General features: G+C 41.3%; 1 protein-coding gene across 3 annotated transcripts in view; it reads right to left on the bottom strand.

Moving 5' to 3' along the window:
* Positions 1-16,716, bottom strand: part of ERC2 (ELKS/RAB6-interacting/CAST family member 2) — a 991,464-nt gene that overhangs the window by 467,527 nt on the left and 507,221 nt on the right. For all 3 annotated transcript variants that reach the window (XR_008615821.1, XM_024123747.2, XM_024123746.2), the window contains exon 12: positions 6,328-6,463. Coding sequence is in view for 2 of the 3 variants with exons in the window: in XM_024123747.2 (XP_023979515.1) it covers positions 6,328-6,463 (136 nt within the window). In the remaining variant the exon portion in view is untranslated. The remainder of the gene's footprint in view (positions 1-6,327; positions 6,464-16,716) is intronic.

Here is a 16,716-nt window from a genome sequence, read left to right as displayed (position 1 = left end):
ACGCGGGCGTCTCACTGTTGTGGCCTCTCCCGTTGCGGAGCACAGGCTCCGGACGTGCAGGCTCAGCGGCCATGGCTCACGGGCCCAGCCGCTCTGCGGCATGTGGGATCTTACCGGACCGGGGCACGAACCCATGTCCCCTGCATCGGCAGGCGGATTCTCAACCACTGCACCACCAGGGAAGCCCTAAGGTAATTATTGATATAAGTGTTCCTATTGCCATTTTCTTAATTGTTTGGGCTTGTTTTTGTAGGTCTTTTTTCTTCCCTTCCATTGACAGAGGAAGGGATAAAGAAGATGTGTGTGTGTGTGTGTGTGTACACACACACACACACACACACACACACACACACTCAATGGAATATTACTCAGTCATAAAAAAGAACAAAATGCCATTTGCAGCAACATGGGTGGACCTAGAGATTGTCATACTGAGTGAAGTAAGTCAGACAGAGAAAGACAAGCATCATATGATATTGCTTATATGTGGAATTTTAAAAAATGGTACAAACGAACCTATTTACAAAACAGAAATCAAGTCACAGATGTAGAAAACACACTTATGGTTAACAAGGGGGGAAGGCAGGCGGAAGGAGGGATAAATTGGGATATTAGGATTGACATATATACTCTATATAAAATAGGTAACTAATAAGAACCTACTGTATAGCACAGGGAACTCTACTCAATACTCTGTAATGACTTATATGGGAAAATAATCTAAAAAGAGTAGATATATGCATATGTATAACTGATTCACTTTGCTGTACAGCAAAAACTAACACAACACTGTAAAACAAACTATATTCCAATAAAAATTAATTATAAAAAAACACCCCCAAAAACCACTGAGACTAGAGAACCCCTTTTTCTAAAAAATTTTTATTGGAGTACAGTTGACTTACAATGTTGTGTTAATTTCAGGTGTATAACAAAGTGAATCAGTTATACATATACATACAACTCTATTTTTTTTTTAGATTCTTTTCCCATTTAGGTCATTACAGAATATTCAGTAGAGTTTCCTGTGCTGTATGGTAGGTCCTTATAGAGAACTCTTAATAAAACACAATCACGGGGCTTCCCTGGTGGCGCAGTGGTTGTGCGTCCGCCTGCCGATGCAGGGGAACCGGGTTCGCGCCCCGGTCTGGGAGGATCCCACGTGCCGCGGAGCGGCTGGGCCCGTGGGCCATGGCCGCTGGGCCTGCGCGTCCGGAGCCTGTGCTCTGCAACGGGAGAGGCCACAGCAGAGGGAGGCCCGCATACCACAAAAAAAAAAAAAAAGAACACTCTCTATTCGTATAGCTTGTGGGTATTCCCCTGGGGAACAATAACTCAAGCTATTCAAGGTATTTTCTGACCAAAAAAAAAAAAAAAACTCACACAAACACGCTGAACTGCCATCTGTTTCGATGGGTCAAGCTGATCTAGCTAGGGTGCACTCTTAGTCTCTTTATTTACACCACGTGAAACCAGTGGGATCAGAGCATGAGGCTGTGCAACAGAGGCTGCAAACCAATGGTCAATTCACCAGCACATGTGCTTCACTGGACCCATAGGGTGCTTTAAAAAATTGAACCAATTTTCTAAAATCCATGGATTTCACATAAAAATTCACATTTTATGACAAACTGAAGGTCCCTCAACGCTAGGCCCACCTTTGTGGCAACATCCAGCCAAAGCTTAGTGGTCCCAACTCCTTTCGATGAGGCATGGGCTCTTGAGTTCCCTACAGTCTCCATCACTCTCAATTACATCCATAAACTAAGGCCACTGCAGCTGTACTTTTTCATTATGTTTATGTTATTGTTTTTCCTATAATAGAGAAATGTTTCTCCAAACCTTATCTCTTTTAACAGATTGAGTAACTGGTCTCAATTCTTCACCCTTCCTTGTATCTACTTCTTTACAATGTTCTCTTCATGGACAGAGTGTACTTCCCCAATCCTTGACTCTTAGCTTATACATGTGTCTTGAAGTGGGGTGAAAAATCATAATGTTAAAGACTAGGCCTTATGAGGCCTAGCACGTTTTTGCTTACTGTCTTGTGCCTCTGCTACTGTCATCAGAAGAGTTTCCCTTGGGTTGCTGATGCCCCTCCAGCCTGAGTCTCAGACTAAACACATGTGGAACAGAGCTGCCCTGGCCCCCCACAGACCTGAGTGTGAAGCAGACGTGCCCACCCTAGGCCACCCTGGAGCAACTGAGCTACTCTGTCCACCTAAAAATCTGTGAGAGGGCTTCCCTGGTGGCGCAGTGGTTGAGAGTCTGCCTGCCAATGCAGGGGACACGGGTTCGAGCCCTGGTCTGGGAAGATCCCACATGCCGCGGAGCAACTAGGCCCGTAAGGCACAACTACTGAGCCTGCGCGTCCGGAGCCTGTGCTCCGCAACAAGAGAGGCCGCGTCAGTGAGAGGCCCGTGCACCGCGATGAAGAGTGGCCCCCACTCGCCGCAAGGAGAGAGAGCCCTCACACAGAAACGAAGACCGAATACAGCCAAAAATAATAAATAAATAAATAAATAAATAAGTAAACAAACAAAACAAAAAAATCTGTGAGAATAACTACTGATGCTTTAAAGTCAATGAGTTTGGGGGTGATTTGCTACACAGCATTATTATGGCAATTGCTAACTGATACATCTCTACCAAAAAAAAAAACATACAAGCTGAAAGAACCAGACGTCATAAATTTTCTTACATGCAAACCTGTTTCTTACTTATGTGAACAGCCTGGACCCTGAAGGCATTTGAGTTTGCAATTCCTGACATAAAACTATAAACTTAGGAACTAAAGAAGGGTGAGTTTGTGAAACGTTTCTTAGCATTACTATATTTCTAGGTTTGACTGAAATGGCCCAGTTTTTGCCTACATCCTGGTTTGGACAATAAATAACATGGTCACTCTATCTACATTCAAATTTGTCTCCAATTTTCATACCAACTGGATGAATCTCTTTGATCTCTCTTTGGAGCCTAAGTGAACAGCTATTATTATTGCAGGCAGTACTTTACCTGAGATTTTTCTGGATGTAATACCTATCTGGTTGGTTGAAATCACGAAGTCAGGGTGTCCAACCATTACAAAATGCTGGTGTAGAATCAATCACATTTAGTAAGTGCCAATCCCACATCCACCAACCAGTCAACCAACCAACCAACCAAACCAGATCCCAGTTGACTGATACTTAAAGGGTTAATAGAATAACTTTTAAACAGGAAATACTTCAAACAACAGCAATACTGAAAAATCAAGTGCCCCCAGAAAGGAAAGTTCTGTCTTCACAAGGCAGTAATTACTGCATCTGAGTACATCTGCTTAACAATCCAGGAAAGTGGGAGTTTCACTCTCTATTAACCTTAACCAGAGACATTTTCATCAAAATTAATCGTGATTACTTTTTATTGCATTTCAAATGCTATCCTTTATTTGGGGTGGTCAGGAATGCAACTAAGCAATTCCAGACCATGCTATCTTTTATGAATATGCCTATGAGGTAGTTATCAAGGCCCCTTATGAAAATATTGCTATACAAAAGTTCATGGGCCAAAACAAGACATTAATTTCCATAACTAGATGTGTCCTTAGAAAAGAAAAAATTACTATAGAAAAAACAAAAACTTTGATGCTCAGTGCATATCAGAATAGAACTATATAAATACCCATGCATGTAATAAATATTCTAAAAAATGTTTCTTTTATCTTTTCCTTGTTACTATAATAACAGTTCATCATTAACACTTATTTTGACCATAGCTTATGCCAAGTACAGTTTTAAATTCTTTATATGCATTGACTCTTTAATCCTCACAATAACTCTGGAGTATATGCAATTATTATTCTCACTTTACAGATGAGGAAATTGAGGCTTAGGGAAATTAAGTAACCTGCTCAAGGACACTCAGCTAGTAAATTTTAAAGCTTGAATCCCAGGCATTCTAGCTCCAGAGTCAGCTAAGAAAGATAATAACACTTAACTTCACTGCCACCATGACCAATTGGTCTACTATGTTTTGTGCTCTGACCGTACCTTGCTCTCTGCAGCCTCTGTACTTTCTCTGATAGTTCTCCTGGCCGGTGAGCCCTCCCTACTGCTCTGTTCCTTCCCTGTCAAACTTATTCACCTCCAATCCCGTCTATCCCTTGAAGTCTCTCCGACACTCCACAGTTTTCTTACCTTCCTCTCTTAATTCTCCAGAACTCTCACTATTTGAAGACAGTCAGATCTGGATTTGAGTCCTGACTTTGCCACTTATTAGCTAAATAATTTTGGGCAAGTTACTTAACCTCTAACGGCCTTCTTCTTCTCATATATCAAATGGTAGCGAATACACCCCTTATTATGGTTATAGTGGATCTCTGTGATTTTACCTGCCTAGCACCTGTTCTGAACAGAACTCCTCTCTTTCTTGTGGGACATCACCTGTCCTCAATCTCAGCCCAGCAGATTTGGATGAGGTTAACCCTTTCCCCCTAGGTTCCAGGTAATCACATAACTTGATCCTGGCCTGGAAAATTTATTTATTCTATCGGCCTTTGAATTTTTGCTAGAACTACTCAGAAAGAACCTTTCTCCTCCCCGCCGTGGTGGCTGCACTTATAGAATGTAGGCTGGCTGCTGGCCATAGCTGGTGTCACTGCGGACAGCCTTCCTGAGACTCAAGGCAACAAAGAGCAAAGCATGCCCCGTGAGTAGAATGCAGACAGATTCCTGACGCCATTGCTTGAATATCTGCTTGTAGTCAGACCTGAATTCCTCTCCTGGCCTTTTCAGTTTATTGAGCCAACAGATTCCCCCCAACTTTTTTTTTTTTTTTTTTTCTTAGTTCAGGTTGCTGTGTTCCTTTCAGTTGGAAATAAGACTCCCAACTAACCCAGTTGACATAAGAATTTAACAGGTGCTATAAAGTACATAGCACAGTACACAGCATACTGAAAATTCAATAAATGGTATCCACTACTGTTATTGTTCCTCTACATTAGTTTCTTGAAAGCAGGAAGACCTGAAGTCAGATCTATGTCCACCCCTTACTAGGACGCCACTTCATAACTTTTCTGAGACTCTAGTATTACCTTATATAAAATTGCCAACATTATTGTTGAGGAATAAATAAGAACACATGTCTGACAAGGCAGTAAAATTCTGCAAATTTTAGTTAGTATTATCTCAGTTTGTCGGCTCTAATATAACATCTCATAAGATTCACGGGAGAATTAACACCCAAAACCCTGGGTGTCAAAAACACTGAGGAAGCCATGTATTCAAATAAACTACCAGTCCATCTTAAGACGATCCTAGGAGTGAAAAAAGGACCTGATGCTACTATCATGCTATCCAAATCAGGCATCGATGTATAGGGGTTTCACTGACACCATTAAGGCACCTCCAGGACACAGAGAAAAAAGAAACTAATACTGACTAAGTAACCGCCTTGTGCCATGTTCTGTGCAAGACATTTCCTTAGATTTCCTACTCTGGAATAATGATTTATTTCTCTTTTGGTCAATTAAAAAAATGAATCATGAGTACATACTGAAATTATCTAACTTCTTCTATCTCCAAGGAGGAAACCTAATATATAACTAGAGAAAGACACTAATTAATAAGCAGAATTTAACATGAACTCTGGCCAACTCGAACTTGAACTGCTCTGTTTAAAGGCACACTGGAATAAATAAAGGGACTTCAAAGCAAATGCCCTGTTTTAGCTTGAACGTTTTATTGAACACATGGGGAGAGCTCTTTTGCCAAAAACAGGGATGGTTAATGAGGAAAAATTGGTGTTTTCCATCAGCCGGTTGGTTTCTGAGATAGGCCATCCATTCAGAGATAACTATATTCCACAGAAAAGACAGAATAATGATCACAGCCTTGGAGTTTTGAACAAAACAAAACCGGCTCTGTAAACTGTCTGAAGTCAGTTTAATGCATCCTCTTCCAAATACTTTCTGTGATAATACTCATACATTTCCCTTTTGACACCAAAACAAGTTCAATATAATTCTAAAAGGAAGACATTTCTGTTTGAAGCTTCCTGCCAAATCTATAACTGCAGCCCTTGCCTTTTAAGGTGAGGTACAGGAACCAAGAGACTGTGTGTAGCATTAGTAGTCTCCACCGTAGCCTTTCTTGGGCACTATTTTGAAAATGATGCTTTGAACTCGGAAAGACCTATTGGGCTCCCTGGGAGTACACTGTTAGTGCTGGACTCAGAGCAAAGGCAAGTCTACCATTTCCATGCATTTTTTTCCCACAGCAAGGAGTATATGTTGGAGGGAGTCATTCTCCAATTATTTAAGGGTTAAGAGGAGAAGGCTGGGCTCACCTGCAAATGCTGAGAGTTGTCAGCCATGCTATCCTCTCGCCTGCGGACTTCTTCCAGTAACTGGGCATTCTTCTTTTTTTCCAACTGTTGATTGTGCTTGAGGTTGGCCACCTTCTTATTCTGATCCTTCATATGCCTGAGAAAAGTCAGCACAGTTTGGTGAAATTCAACCACTGGAAGATAATGTGTTATCATAATAGAAGTACTAACTATAGAATATTTTGCTATGGGTTCAGAAAAATTTAGGAGCTCAGAATATTCCATTCATTCAACCACACGTACGTCTTGAGCACTCACTCAATGCCAGGTGCCAGAATGGCAGTGAGGCTGCAGTGGTGAATGAGAAAGGTAAAGTCTTCATCTTCCTCATGGAGCTTGGAGTCCAGTGGGGGAGACAGACAAGTACCAAGGAGACACAACTTAGGATTCCTAATGTTGAAGGAAATAAATAGGATGCTGTGAGAGATGATGATGTGCATTATGTGTGGACAGGCAGTGGGGTGTGGGAATGACTGCAGTCACTGCGGCCAGGGAAACCTCCCTAAGGAGACGAGACTATGGGTGAGACTCGAAGGATCCAGCCAAGGAGACACTAGTGGAGGAGATCCTCAGGTAGAGAGACCAGCAGGTGCGATTCCCAAGGTAGGAAAGAACACAGTTACTTCTACAAACTGGAAGGTTGCAGTGAGGCTAGTCCAGGCAAGGCGGGGGTGGGGTGGGGTGGGGTGGGAGCGTGGGCAGGAAGGTGCGGGGTTGGGGAAGAAGTGAGGTAGGAAATGGGACTGCAAAGGTTGGTGGGACTCAGGGCACAGAGGCCCCTGTGGTCTGTGATGGGGCATTTACGTTCTTCTAAGTGGTTGCTTTTCTAATTACTATTATTCTTTTGGATCACATTCCTATTTTGAGATCATAATCTATTACTTTGATTTTAAAATAATAATTACAAGGCTCCAATCAAATACACTGTCATCACTTAGCTCAAACAGAATAACACTTTGGCTAATCACCATGTTAAATAAAGCCCGGGTGCTTGGAATAAAAGATCTTAATGAATCTATAGGATGTCAAAGTGCAAAATCATAAAGTGATCAAGTGAGTAAAAGACTAAAGACAGAGGACAGGTTAAAAAAACGTGTGTGTGTTGGAGGGAGTTACAGACTTAATGTGGACTATTTCACCAGTAGTGTTTAGCAAAACATTCCACAGATTTAGGCAACCATGTCGACAGCAGCTGCTATAAATCTAATCCAACACATGAGGAGGCAGCAGGGCAGTACAGAGAGCTCAGAAGCAGGATTCCAAAAGAGGAGAGCCACAGAGCAGAATCACTTGGGGTCCTTGCTAATTCCTCTGTGTCCTCTCCCCAGCATTGCTGAGTCAGCGACTGTTTCTGAGCCCTGACTCCCGAAAGAAGTGTACTGAGAATCACTGCTCTTGCAAAGTTATGAATGAGATGAAAACTACATGATAAACAGCGAACATGTCCAGAGGAAACCATTAATAACCAGGTGGAAATCACGCTCAACGAGAAACCCTTATTTCTAGTCCTCATAAAATTATATACTCCCCTCCTCCCTCCCACTCCAAGAAAATGAAGTTCAAGAGAATTGTTTGTTAAGCCAAAAAATCTATTAGAAATCCTGCTAATAAAAATATTCAGAACACTTTGGCTCCTTATAAATATTTACAGAACCAACTGAAGCGGTGATTTTAATACTCCTGGTGGCACTTATTAAGGGGGTAAAAGGTGAGATAGAATAACCATCTTCTTAGTCATTATTTGGATTGGATAATCACTGTCTGATATTTCTCATTTTTACAGGATACAGTAATGCATACATATGAAACTATGAACTAAGTCTACTCACTAATCTACTTTTAGGAGATTGTCTTTTGGTTACTATAAAGATGTTAAGAATGACCTTTTGCTTCCTAATTGAAGAAGAATATAGTAGTTCCAAAGCTCACGCTAACCCAGGGCAAGCACATTTTCTAGTTGCTTAGGAAATAAGATCAGTGCTCAGTAACAGAATGTGATGGAGAGGTCAGTAATATTAGTGAGGCTGTTTAATTAGAGAACATCTTTATAAAGAAATATTTTTATTACTTTGCAATACACACTTACACAGAGCTAATTGCTAAATATTTCCCATGCAAGTACCAGTGATAAATAAAACTGATTATTATTACAAACATCATTTGCCCTGTTAAAAAACTCCCACATAGTTCTTGGAGCAGTTTGAACATATTAGACCTTACCTCCTGGGATACTGCGTGTTTTTTCAACCCAAAAAGAAAAAAACAAATTCAAAATCCATGCGTCCCTGAAAGCTTTCCTGAATTAAGAATGAGTAGCTAAGAAAAACGAGAAGCTGAAGTTCAGACTCTGTGATGGAGGCTGATCATCAGCATTCTCCAACCATTCCTTCAAATACTGTCTTACTTAGGACACCAGTGATTAGGAAAGAGAAGCTGGGTTTTGAATGGCACTGCTTAGGATTTGGGCCAAATAGATCAGTGCAGAGTAAGGTGATAAAAATGACCATCTTGTCTCTGTACACGTGAACATCAAGAGATACATACACAGTGTTCAAACTCCTTTGCAGGACTGCTATGGTTTTCAAATGTATTACTATCATTGGAAGTGTTTCTTCTAGTAAAAGCCTACTTGAAAGTTAAAAAGGGAAGGAAAAATTGTTCTGCCAGAGGTACGATAGAGGTAAGGAGTAGGGGGCCTAGGAACAGGTGATCAGCACCTCATCTACTAGACAATCTCTCTCAGGTGCCCCTCAGGGAAGCCATAATAAGTCTGCCTGAAGCACAGGTCAGAAACAGCAATTTACAGAGTAGGAGGAGAGACAGGGAGGCAGATAGAGAAGTCATGAAATTTAAAAATTTGAGATACCTTGGAGAAGAGTAAATGCACCCACAGAAACTCACTAGAAGGAACGACCATAGTGATTTTTGCTACTAATAAACTTGACATTTCCAAGAATAAAATCTGTAAGTGACTTAACAGTCCTCTTACCACCTGCAAGAGTAAATTCACACTGCTTAAATCGTGCTAAACTCAGTACAGATCTCAATTGTCTCTAATTTAAGAAGGCAGAGCTCCTGGGGGTACAGACTGCAAAGCCCTCTGGCAATACTGCCTCAGACGAAGGTGTCATTGATACCCACTTCCCAAACTCCCACCCACTAGGCAACTCGGGCATTCCAAGGCTATGCCAGAGACTGACCTACTCCATGTTTGGGAAAAGAAGGTTTTTTTGGAGTGAACTTTTTCTGAAAGGAATCACCATTAAAAAGCAGTTATGGGATCAGGGTGGGGGGGGTTGGAGGGGGGATAGAGGTTAGTTGGAGAGCACAGTGATAGGGTCAGTTTTCAATGTTTGCCTTAAATTGACCAGTTTCATAAAGCAAGTCATGTCACTTTTCAAAATTCAACCATCATTAAGAAATTTGGACTAAATTTTAAAATTCCAGTGGGTATCAAGATCAACAATGGCTGCCATATTAAGAATGAATGCCTGACGTTTCTCCAAAGAAGACATACAGATGGCTAACAGGCACATGAGAAGATGCTCAACATCACTAATTATTAGAGAAATGCAAGTCAAAACTACAATGAGGTACCATCTCACACCAGTCAGAATGGTCATCATTAAAAAGTCTACAAATAACAAATGCTGGAGAGGGTGTGGAGAAAAGGGAACCCTCCTACACGGATGGTGGGAATGCAAACTTGTGCAGCCACTATGGACAACAATATGGAGGTTCCTCCAAAAACTAAAAGTAGAGTTGCCATATGATCCTACAATCCCACTCCTGGGCATATATCTGGAGAAAACTATAATTCCAAAAGATACATGCACCCCACTGTTCACTACAGCACTATTTACAATAGCCAAGATATGGAAGCCACCAAAATGTCCACTGACAGATGAATGGATAAAGATGTGGTTGGTGTGTGTGTGTGTGTGTGTGTGTGTGTGTGTGTGTGTGTGTGTGTGTAATGGAATACTACTCAGCCATAAACAAGGATGAAATTATGCTATCTGTGGCAACATGGGTGGACCTAGAGATTTTCATACTAATTGAAGTCAGAAAGAGAAAGACAAATACCATATGATATCACTTAGAAGTGGAATCTAAACTATGACACAAACGAACTTATCTATGAAACAGAAACAGACTCATAAACATAGAGAACAGACTTGTGGTTGCCAAGGGGGAGGGAGGGTGGAAAGGAATGGATTTGGAGTTTGGGATTAGCAGATGCAAACTATTATATAGAGAATGGATAAACAACAAGGCCCTTCTGTATAGCACAGGGAATAATATTCAGTATCCTGTAATAAAGTCTAATGGAAAAGAATACAAAAAAAGAATGTATATATATATATATATATATATGCATAACTGAGTAACTTTGATATATGGCAGAAATTAACATAACATTGTAAATTATACCTCAAATAAAATAAATTTTAAAAAAGGAATAAATGAGCAGAATTTTGCTATTTTCACTAAAATAGTCCATCAAATTAAAATTAGAAAGGATTCTCTAACTTGCTGTTGAGAGAGCATCAGGCCCTCAAAAATATTTGAATGAATGAATGCTTGCACCTATGTCACTGTCATCTCTCTATGTTAATATCTAATAGATACTATAATATTGTTTGAACTTAGAAACCATATCAAATACTTTCAAAAATCCTATACCTTATACTACTTTCACCAGGTTTGAGATCTCTTTCATTTATTTAAACCTTTATGATTTTTAGTTCTCCTGCCTTTAATACCATACTTTCTCCCACTTATCATACTGTGTTTGAGGGCTTAGTACCTCTTTTCTTTCTTTTTCTTTCTTCCCAAAGGAAAGAAAACTGTTCTCTAGAATTACATAGCCTGGAGCATAGGACAGGAGATGCATATGTTTCTCTATGGGCATGTGTACATTTGCATATAAACTAGAAGATCAAAACTTCCCTTTTAAAATCTCGGCAGAAACAAGATGTCATTTTTTACCCATCTGCTCTCAAAATCTTTAAAGATTGATAACATCCATTGCTGGAGAGAATGCAGGAATCCAGCTCTCTCACATGTGGTCAGGAGTGTCATTGACAAAAGCATTTTTGGACACCAATTTGTAAGTATCCACCACAGCATACATACCTTTTGCCTAAGCAAACCCACTTCTAGTAAAGTAGCCTACAAAAATGCTTGCACATGTGCACAAATATATGTGCACAACAATTTTCATAGTAGCACTGTAAAAGTAAAAATTTGAAAAATGCCTAATCATCCATCAGAAGGAAACTGGCTGAAGATATCAAGTACATTCATACTACAGAATCCTAAGCTAGCTAAGGACATTAAGGCAAAGCTGAAGTATGGACATGGAAAAACCTTCAAGACGTATTGTTAAACAAAAAAAGAAAGCAAGTAGCAGAATAATACATATAGTCTGACCTTATTTATGTTAAAATATAAAAGCCTACTGGAATGTGTATGTGCACACAAATGGAAATGGCAAGTATATATACTCCTAGAAACTCCACACCAGTCTGTAAACAATGGTTATCGCTGAGAAAGGTAATTGGATTGGAGAAGGGGGAGCTTTCACAGTTTACTGTATGTATTTATATGTGTTTAAGTGAGGTATAAATACAGACAAGGAAAGGCACAGATACTAAGTGCATAAGTCAATGATTTTTGACTAATCAAAATATAGAGCCTAGCCATCACCCAGCCTCATGTCCCTTCCCCCTGCCCTAAAGTAATCTCTGTTCTAACTTTTATCTACATGTATTTGTTTTGTCTATTCTTGAACTTCAAAGAATCATGCAGTACATGCTCTTTTGTATCTGACTTCTTTGACTCAAGGTAAGGTTTTGGTATCACTCATATTGTTGTATGTAAGCTCCACCTTACGGCTGAATAGTATCCCATTGCTATGAATACACCACAGTTTGATTAGCTATTCCCTTGTTAAGTGGATATTTGGGCTGTTTCCAATTTTTTACTGTTAAGAATAAGCTTGCAATGAACATTCTTGTACCAGTTTTTCTCTTCCCCTGTGGACATGTTTTCATTTCTCTTGGATAAATAACTAGATGTAGGTTTAACTCAGAGTGTAAAACGGTACAACCACTGTGAAAGATAATTTCTGAGTTATATGAATCTTCCAGGAGCAGCTGCAGTACAGGGGCTAGTAGCATAAACTCTGGAGCCACACTGCCTGAGTTTCCATCAGAAGTCCACTACTTTATAGCTGTGTGACCACAGGCATATTTCTTAACCTCTCTGTACCTCACATATAAAATGGAAATAATTGTGTGTAACTCATAGAGTTATTGTGAAGAGTTGATGAATTAGTACAGGTAAAATGCTTACAGCAGACAACAGTATGTTCCCTCCCTCTCACACTTAGCTCACAATATGAATGTAATCATGTCTTGTGCAATATTGTGAACACATACTTAGTGTCTTGCTCCCCACACCAGAAGAGCAGGTATTCCAAATACTCAGGCAATGGACTTTGGAATGCATTACTAAACCCTTTTTGTCATACATTTAGTTTCCACTTGTGATTTCCTTAATAATGAGATAAGTTACATTCTTGGAAGGTTATCCTAATGAAAGTGTTGCAGGAAGGTCACGACAAGCATGGGTAAGTGAGCTGGGATCCTGAAGTGACTGCACAAGTAGATGGGCCACACACACACAATGGAAGCTGACAATTTTGAATTGCTGAATACTGCATGTAGAATTTCCCATAATAAAAGCTTTTACTTTTAACCACTGAGATGATCCCATTTTTTTTAAAGCTTGTAAATACCATTCAGTACTTCAGCATAGCTATAAATTTTAGAAAGCTATCATAAATATTCTAAAGATATCTTCACAGCATGCACAAATGTGCTGAATATCATGAGCATGATATTCCTTCCTGAAAGAGGAAGTATCTGGCCAGCTGTGGCTACTTGAATTTAGCTCTCCCCCCACCAACAAACAGCAACAAGTAGGGTCAGGGTCTTAGGACTTGGTTCCAGAACGAGCCAGATCTCTTTATTTTGCAGCATCCCCTCCAGAGCAGCCTACCAGTTTGGCCACTAGCTTTGACGACTGCCTAGGTGCTTGCCAAAACCCTTCAGCAGGATGCCCACTATCTCCCCATGCTTTCCTTCCTGACTTCCCTCCTCAGTAGATTCCCCCTCCCCTCCCTACCTATAGTCCTTTCTCCCTTCATTCCCTGGAGGTAAGTACCCTCCCATCTCCCTCTTTTGTTCCCACCTCCTCTGTGGTGTTTGGGGCTGCACAAGGATCCAGAGACAAGGCCACCTTCAGTTAAAGCACATGATGCCAACACACCTTAAAGTGACATCATTTATCATTTACCAGGACAGTTGGATATACCCAGAACCTGATAATATAGCTAAAGAAAGAAAGTGTTAAAGGGCAGGGAGCGTTCAGCTTTGAAAACTTGAGAGGTGGATCTTCCCAGAGACAAAGAGAGTCCTAGCTTTTCACCGTATAGTACTGGGTCCCACCAGCAAAACTCTCCTTGGAGGAGATGATTCAATAAGGCTATTCCTCATTCAGTCGGATGAGAATCATTTGAGACAAATCAGGTCAAGAAACAAGACAGTAAGATGCCCAAGACAAGGACTTTGCTGCCAGATTGGCTGCATTCTCATCACAGAGGCATCCCTTACTAAGCGTGTGACCCTGGGCAAGTTATCTCACTGGGGGGTGGGGGTATTAAATGATTTCATAAGCCTAACGCTCTTAAAACAGTCCCTCGCACACAGTGGGTAACTTATAAATGTCAGCCTGATCCCCCTGACCCAAATAACCCTCTTCTAAAGTGTGTATCTACTCCCCTCACTGCTGATTTCCCCCCATGAGCCAGGAAAACCTAGAGAACAGATTACACAGCAGAAGATGGTCACAATCAGCAAGAGAAGGGTTTGTTTTTCTAACAGATATTTCACTTTGGGGGAGGTTTCAAAGGGCTGACTCCTTTCAACTGTCCTCCCTTACTCTAGCCCTGAAGAATCTCCTCTACCCAAATATCAATGGAGCACTACCCTGAGTATGAACGGAGCCCAATGACTGACAGCCTAAGCTAAAGAGAGTAGAGGATGGGGACCTGTTAGAGAAGACCCCAGGGACAGAGTGCAGAGACAGCCAGCCCTCTCTGATGCCCCCTTGCCCTCTTCTAGATGCACCTGGTAGGACTGGCATCCACAGGAGATTCAAATGGAAAAGGCAAGGACTAGTCTTCATCTGTCTCAGAACTCAATGTTCAATCCACGGGCATTTAATAATAAGGCACTCTTTGGTCAAGTAGACCATACACAGCTGTAAGGATCACATGATTACCTAAGAAGCTTGGCTCCAATTTACTATTTACCAAGTAAATTTTACATCATTTGGTCTCCCAAATGGGTCTGGAGACCCAGAGGGCACAGCCTGGTCATGTAGGCCTGAGAACAAGAATTCTTCTACAGCGAAGAATTCAATCTCATAAAATGAATATCAGTTTATTGTCAATGACATGGTACCCAGTCAAACTAGAAAGAAATAAAATGAAACTGGACTGACAAATATAACAGGGCATTATTACCCAGTAAAAACATAATAACAAACCTAGAGTTGTCATTCCTATAAAGTCATTCTTGAAAGTAAATTGAAAATCTAAAATGTTGAGTCCAAAAGAAATGAGCTGTGTTTCTCTTTCCTAATTTAATTTATATTCAATAGACAGTTTTAAAAAATCTACACAGTTCACAGCAGGCTGATGGCTTGTTCTCATTTATGCTGCTGAGAAAAGCTTTCTAAAGTCTAAAAACAAGGATCACGGCAGTGTGAGAAGACACGGGGTTAGCGTCTCCCCACACCTAGGGCGCCTGCTGGCTGCTACTCTGACGCCCAAGGAGATAGGAGGAACCCCAAAGTGAACCGGTAGGACATAGGGGGACTGAGGGGGGAGAAGTGGAGGCCAGACAGGATTGGCGCCTCTGAGGCCTGGGAGATCAAGATAGGCAGGCGGGAGGAGCCACCCGGGAGAAGCCATCCAGGAGGAGCTATAGAGGAGCAGAGGGCGTTGGCCCCACCCACTCAGGCCCGGGGAGATGGCTGAGCTCCCAGGCTGGTCCTCAGCCCTCCAAAGACCCCTCCCGGCTGCGTGGGCCTGGGGGCATAGGAAGGAGGCCCTGGAGACCAGGAGAGGCAGGTGGGAGGGGACCTCCCAGACTGGAGGAGCAGGAGAGGAGAGGAGAGGAGGGCATTTGCCCTGCTCACTCTAGCCCAGGAAGCCTGCTGGGCTCCCAGCTGAGGTCCCCTGCCCTCTGAGACCAGGGGTGGGGGGCACACCTGGGTCCCTTCTGTTCCTTGAGCATAAGCCCCACCCCCACAGCCCCCAGGGCCTTTTCCAGCCCTGTGGGTACTAAGCATAGGCCGCACCCACTGCCCAAACCTCACCCTTGCTTAGGCCCCAACCTCCACAGCCAAGGCCTTCCCCGCCCCCTTTTCTTTTTCCTTTTCCCTCCTCCTCTTTTTCACTATTGTGGTACTGATGTACCTTCCAGTTTTTGATTCATCTATATTTTCATTTTTATATTCTTTCTAAGATATCTGTTACTTTCCTAGTCTAATATTATTTTTTACTTTGTTCTTTTTCTCTCTTTCCCTTTTTTTTTTTTGTTCTCTCTTTTTTTTTTTTCTTTGCCACCCCACGCGGCTTGTGGGATCTTGGTTCATGGGCTGGGGGTCGGGCCGAAGCTCCTGCAGTGGGAGCATCAAGCTCGAACCGAGCAAGGTAAAAACCTACAAGACCAAATAAATGAAAAGGAAATAGGCAATATACCTGAAAAAGAATTCACAGTAATGATGGTAAAGATGATCCAGAATCTTGGAAATAGAATGGAGGCACGGATTGAGAAAATACAAGAAATGATTATGAAAGATCTAGAAGAACTAAAGAACAAACAAACAGAGATGAACAACACAATAACTGAAATGAAAAATACACTAGAAGGAATCAATAACAGAATAACTGAGGAAGAAGAATGAATAAGTGACCAGGAAGACAAAATGGTGAAAATATCTGCCAAGGAGCAGAATAAAGAAAAAAGAATGAAAAGAATTTAAGACAGCATAAGAGACCTCTGGGACAACACTAAACACACCAACATTTGAATTATAGGTGTCCCAGAAGCAGAAGAGAAAAAGAAAGGGTCTGAGAAAATACTTGAAGAGGTTATAGAGGAAAACTTCCCTAACATGAGGAAGGAAATAGTCACCCAAGTCCAGGAAACATAGAGAGTCCCATACAGGATAAACCCTAGGAGAAACACACTAAGACACATATTAATCAAA

Source organism: Physeter macrocephalus, chromosome 18, assembly GCF_002837175.3.
Source record: "Physeter macrocephalus isolate SW-GA chromosome 18, ASM283717v5, whole genome shotgun sequence".
Classification (NCBI taxonomy): Eukaryota; Metazoa; Chordata; class Mammalia; order Artiodactyla; family Physeteridae; genus Physeter; species Physeter macrocephalus.
The sequence above is the reverse complement of the archived record's forward strand: the minus strand, read 5'-3'. Positions and strand labels throughout refer to the sequence as shown.